The 5,547-nt window shown below is 37.1% G+C and overlaps 2 protein-coding genes across 2 annotated transcripts in view; one reads left to right on the forward strand and one right to left on the reverse strand.

The window, feature by feature from the left end:
- The window catches only part of LOC107692660 (mucin-3A), an 8,239-nt gene extending 7,098 nt beyond the window's left edge, over positions 1 to 1,141 (forward strand). Inside the window, exons 11-13 of the mRNA XM_016491825.1 lie at positions 40 to 102; positions 689 to 845; positions 921 to 1,141. Coding sequence (XP_016347311.1) covers positions 40 to 102; positions 689 to 845; positions 921 to 995 — 295 coding nt within the window. The 3' untranslated portion in view covers positions 996 to 1,141. The remainder of the gene's footprint in view (positions 1 to 39; positions 103 to 688; positions 846 to 920) is intronic.
- Positions 1,142 to 2,853: 1,712 nt separating this feature from the next.
- The window catches only part of cacng3a (calcium channel, voltage-dependent, gamma subunit 3a), a 5,374-nt gene continuing 2,680 nt past the window's right edge, over positions 2,854 to 5,547 (reverse strand). Inside the window, exons 3-4 of the mRNA XM_016491901.1 lie at positions 5,329 to 5,469; positions 2,854 to 3,860 (exon numbers count right to left, since the gene is read on the reverse strand). Coding sequence (XP_016347387.1) covers positions 3,091 to 3,860; positions 5,329 to 5,469 — 911 coding nt within the window. The 3' untranslated portion in view covers positions 2,854 to 3,090. The remainder of the gene's footprint in view (positions 3,861 to 5,328; positions 5,470 to 5,547) is intronic.

The raw sequence follows: 5,547 nt of genomic DNA on the forward strand, positions 1-5,547 counted from the left end.
GAGAGCCCTTGACCGTACCTGCTGTTTCCATGATGACCCTCTTTCTGTGGTATCCACATACCACGGTAGTGGAACACACCTCAACACCATATATCCTCACGGGTACCGTAAGATTAGCATATTATTGAATAAATCATGGTTTACCATAAATATCATGGTACATGAGTTTCAGTAGGATGGTACACTACTGTTCAAAAGTTTGGTGTGGGTAAGGTTTTTAATATTTTTGGAAGAAGTCTCTTATGCTCACAATGGCTGTATTTATTTGATTAAAAATACAGTAAAAATTGTAATATTGTGAAATATTATTACAGTTTAAAATGTCTGTTTTCTATCGCAATCAATTTTAAAATATTATTTATTCCTGTGATGCAATGCTGAATTTTCAGCATCATTACACCAGTCTTCAGTGTCACATGATCCTTCAGAAATCATTCTAACAATTTCTTATTACAGAAAATAGTTGTGCTGCTCAACAGTTTTTTTTTTCTTCAGGATTCTTTGCTGAATAGAAAGTTCAAAAGAACAACATTTATTTGAAATAGAAATATTTTGTAACACTATAAATGTTTTGTAACACTAAAAGCTTACCCCAAATGTTTGAATGGTAGTGTATAAAGCACCATAGTATTACCATAAGATGAGTAAGTTGTTCACATGATTTTTCCATGTATGTTTTGGCTTACAGTTCTCAGTATGGTTGGGATCTCAGCAACTGCAGCTTGGCGGATGGTGTGGTGGATTCTGGGAAGGCTAGTGATCTGTCAGTCTGTAGCTGGCCAATCGAGCCGATTCAATGGACACCATTCCCTTTGCTGCAGCAGATCAACAGGAATACCACCACAGTAAGACTCGTACACTAAAGACTCTATATCTATATTGTTGTAATGGAATGACACATAACTGTTCTTCATATCCAGGTGAAAGCGTCCCGTCCACGCTCTTACTGTGAAGGCATGGAACTTGTAGATTTAGAGAAGAGCTGGACAGCTTAATGGAGAGTCTCAGAAAACCCAACAAGCTCTGGTCAAGTGAGAGAATATTTCATCTGTTTCAGGAACACCATTGTTGTGCCAAACTTAATAAAAATGTATTTTAAATGAAAAAAGACTTTTTTGGGATCTGCTTCCAGTGTACTCTATAAAATGTACACTACCATTCCAATGTTGGGTTTTAGGAAACTTTTTAGATAATTAATACTTTTATTCAGCAATGACACATTAAATTGATTAAAAGTAACAGTAAAGACTTTTATAATGCTATTAAAAGATTTCTATGTCAAATAAATGCTGTTCTTTTAGACTTTAGTCAACAAAGAATCCGAAAAAAAGTGTTAGTTTTCACTAAAATATTAAGAAGCACAACTGTTTTTAACAATAATAAGAAATGAGAAATTAATAGAAAATGCTGTACTTATTCTGAAAATAGAACATACCGTTTTTTATTTTCTCCTGCTCTGCTTTCTAAAGATGTGACAACAAACCTGGTGTTAGCAAACTTGAACACGCCTAATAACTGAGGTAGCAAGACACCGTTTTCTGATTGCCTAACATGCAAATATAAAAGTTCAAGGTTCAGTCATAGTCGTGCATGACCCAGACACTAATGCCACCATCCTGTTCTGCCCTCATTGAGTCTAAAATCAATCCACTTAACCCCGTTGCTCCAGGCCATCTGTCCTATCAATTGTATTGTCTGTTAATTTGTATAAAAACTGTATGCTAACTTTCCCAATCCAACAGGGTACATAAAATGTACACTAAAAACCGAATGCTCTAAACAATGTTTTAACACTTGCTGGAGCTTTTTTTTGCCGATCACTGAACCACTGGAATGAGAATGATGTATTATATTTTCAGAGAAGATCTAGTAAGAGTAGTAGAGTGGATTGATTTTATCATTCATAATATGGATCTAGAAATGATGAATGAGCCAGTGGACCCTTTTCACATTTGCGGGGGTTCTCAGAAATCGCCATATTTGGGTAAACTTCTATAGTAGCAAATGGAAACTACAGCAAATGTTTTTTTTGCATTCTCATTTGCTCCACTAGCAAAAAAAAAAAAAATTCACATTAGTGTTTCTATGACTTTACAAAAGAGGGGAAACATATTGAGATCACATGAGAGATTGATTACGGTGGTCAGAAGAGTGAAATGTCAAATTTGCTGTCACTCCCACACACTAGTTTTCTGTAATTTAATGCCAAGTTCATAAAACACTTAGTATAGATTTATAAATGTACATGACATTTTTAAAATTAAAATATAAAATGCTTTTCTAGATTTACGTTGTCAAAAACGGCATCAGTGAAAAGGGTCCAGTGTGTTTTTACCATAGACTGTATAAAAACATGGATGTAGTGTCCGTGACGTCACCCGTAGATTTCCGAAGACCGTTCTTGAAGCTCAAAGTGGGCGGAGCGGGCCGTCGTCACCGCGTGTCACTCATGGATTATCGAAAATGGGCAAAGAGGCGGGAGCAGGTTGCTGAAACCACGCCCACCTAGCCCGACGGTGGTGACAGCAGCGGCAATCCACCTTAATATAATTTAAACGGATGAGTTATAAAAAAATTCACCCCCTCACAGTTGTCATGAAGGGCAAAATTAGCTATATAGACCAAAATCATTTTTTGAACCAGGCTGTAAACGTTGTTTTCTGCTGTAAAGTTGGGCATTTTAACATGGGGAGTCAATGGGATTGACTCTCTTTTGCAGTCAGCCTCTAGCGGCCAGTTGATGAATTACAGTTTAAGTCACTTCCGTGTTGGCTTCACCGAGAGAGCGGGAGGTTGCCGCTTGGTTTTGACATAACAGTTGCCCTTTGCTGCTCATGTGGCCATTAAGAGTATTGCATCCGGAAAAGTTCCAAGGATAAAGGCAGCAGGTTCGCTTCTGCATAGAGACAGCAGAGGGCACAAGAAACAGCACCATTTGTTTTTTTCAGAGTCAATCCACTTCATTTAGTACATAAAGCTAAAAGCAAATAATATGCATATATTCAGTGAAGGAATTAGCTAATCTTCATGACCTTTCATATAGCATAATATAGCAGCATAGGTCCCTTTTTTTTCTTCTTTTTTTTTTTTTTACACCGGAGTTGTTCTTGACGCAGTGCTACTTTGAGACATATATGAGGGCTCTTTTACAGCGTTTTGCACGGGTGAATTGTCATTCCCAGAATTTTGCGCATGCATTGGGCTTTTACTGGGATTTAGTGAGTTTAGTTTATAGTTCTGCGACAGCACGACTCCATTTTCAGGTTTGACTGAATTTTGACCATGTGCATTTGCAAACGCAAAGCCTTTCTCGGTGCTCAACGAGTTCTGTATGTGCGAAAGCTCTCTTTCTGATTTCAACGAGTTCTGCATGGTGAACACATGAGGATTTGCAAAGCTGTTATTAGCGATGTCAGAGTTATGAAAATGTGCAAAACCACGGCCAGCGTTGATGGTGTTGTGCGCAAGCGTGTGAGCAGCTGTTGGTGGAAGTCCGCGTCCCAGCGCGTAAAGTCCGAGGTCGTTCCCGTGACGGGCCGGAGAGGGTTCGCGCGATCGGGAGTCTGAGGAGCGGTTTTGACCCTGCCTCCAGCGGTAGCGGGAACGGTAGCTGGTCGAGCGCCGATGCTGTAGGGAATGCGTGCTGGTTTGGAGTGTGTGATGCGAACGCGCTCTCAGCACACGGTGCGTATCGATGAACAGGTGCACGGTCAGGACGCCAACAGTCTCCGCTATGATGAAGGAAAGAGCGCCGCAGTAGAAGCTCCAGCCGTACCAGTGACTGCGCTTCGACTCGCTCTGGTTAGGGTCGCCAGCGTTGGATGAGATGTACACGATAATGCCAATGATGTTGCTGAGGCCTAAAAAAAGATACTGTCAACCTTCACTTATGTGTGTGTTTCTAACCTAATCATACATTGGGGGCAATTTGCTAAGAAATGTCCTTAGAAATTAGTTAAATGTCCCTAGAAGTTATCATGCCTTCCTCGAAATAACTGGTGATCTTATGAAAACAATCTTACGTAAATTATGTAAGTAATGCATTTTTCCCACAAAAAAAGATCATATTTTTTTGCCTTCAATACTAATTTTCCAAAATCATGAAGTTGCTAAAGACACCCTTGGCATTGATTCTGTAGTTTTGTTTATGAAACGTTGCATTGTACGGAAGCCCATTTATGCCACATAAAAAGTCGAAATTATGAGATACTGAGTCATAATTATGAGATAAAAAGTAGGTAATGTTGAGATGTAAATGTGAAGTCATAATTATGAAATGAAAAGGTTAAAATTCTAACAAAAAATCATAATTATGATATAAAAAGTAAATTGGTCAATTTCACCTTTTCTTATCACAATTAGGACTTATTCTCCCATAATTGTGACTTTTTATCCCATAACTATGACTTAGTAGATCATAATTTTAACTTTCACACAAGAAGAAACATAAGTCATAATAATTGACTTAATATAATAATATTTATTATAGAAAAAGTTTCTATTTTGAGATACTACGTTATAATTCTAAGATAAAAAGTACAATAATTAATATAAAAAAAAGTACTAATTATGAAATAAAAGGACAAAAGTATGGGAACAAATTATGGGAAATTATGGGAATCTAGTCATAAACATGACATATAGGTCAAAATAATGACAAAAAGTTTGTATTATGACAAAAAGTCTTAATTATGAAGTAAAGACAAAATTTTGTCATAATTTTGACTTTTTAAGTCATAATTTCGGCTGTCTATATTAAGATTTTTTATGTCATAACTGACTCTAACTGAAAATTGAGTGTTTACTGTTTTGCATTATTACACTATTTTTCCTATTTAATACTGTAAAGCTGCTTTGACACAATCTGTATTGTTAAAAACGCTATATAAATAAAAGTGACGACTTTTTTATCATTATTGTTTGTCATAATCTCTTAGACGTTTTCTTATAATTTCCTCTTTTATGTCATAATTAAACTTTTTATCTCATATGTTTGTCTCTTTATGTCCTAAATTCACTTTTGTCATAATTATGATTTACCAAATAGTTTTTCTTATGTGGCAGAAATTGGCTTCCATATTACTGTCACGAGAATACCACATAAATTTGCTTACAGTGCCACCTACTTGTCAAAAGCTAAAAAGTTACAAATAATACAAAATCTGCTTTGCTATGATCAAACAAATCTACTCAACATTACAAAGGGCTGCTATTTGGGTGCTTCACCCTGTGATTGCTGTTTGCAGATATATTTATAATTGATATATTTGAAAACATCTATGGTACATGTAACCAGGTAAAAGTCTATATATGAGCATATGGACATACCAGCTGAGATAAAAAAGATGCCTGCGCTCAGGATGACATTGTGTCGGCTCTTGTAGAACTCACTGGCGGCTACACACACTCCACCAATGAACAGCAGTCCCACACTCAGTATAGGGAAAAGACTAGAGGCGCGCACAGCACCTGTCACACAAACACACACACACACACACACACACACACACACACACACACTCTCTCACACACATACACACACACACA

Source organism: Sinocyclocheilus anshuiensis, unplaced genomic scaffold (genome assembly GCF_001515605.1).
Source record: "Sinocyclocheilus anshuiensis isolate Anshui unplaced genomic scaffold, SAMN03320099.WGS_v1.1 scaffold50, whole genome shotgun sequence".
NCBI classification, from domain to species: Eukaryota; Metazoa; Chordata; class Actinopteri; order Cypriniformes; family Cyprinidae; genus Sinocyclocheilus; species Sinocyclocheilus anshuiensis.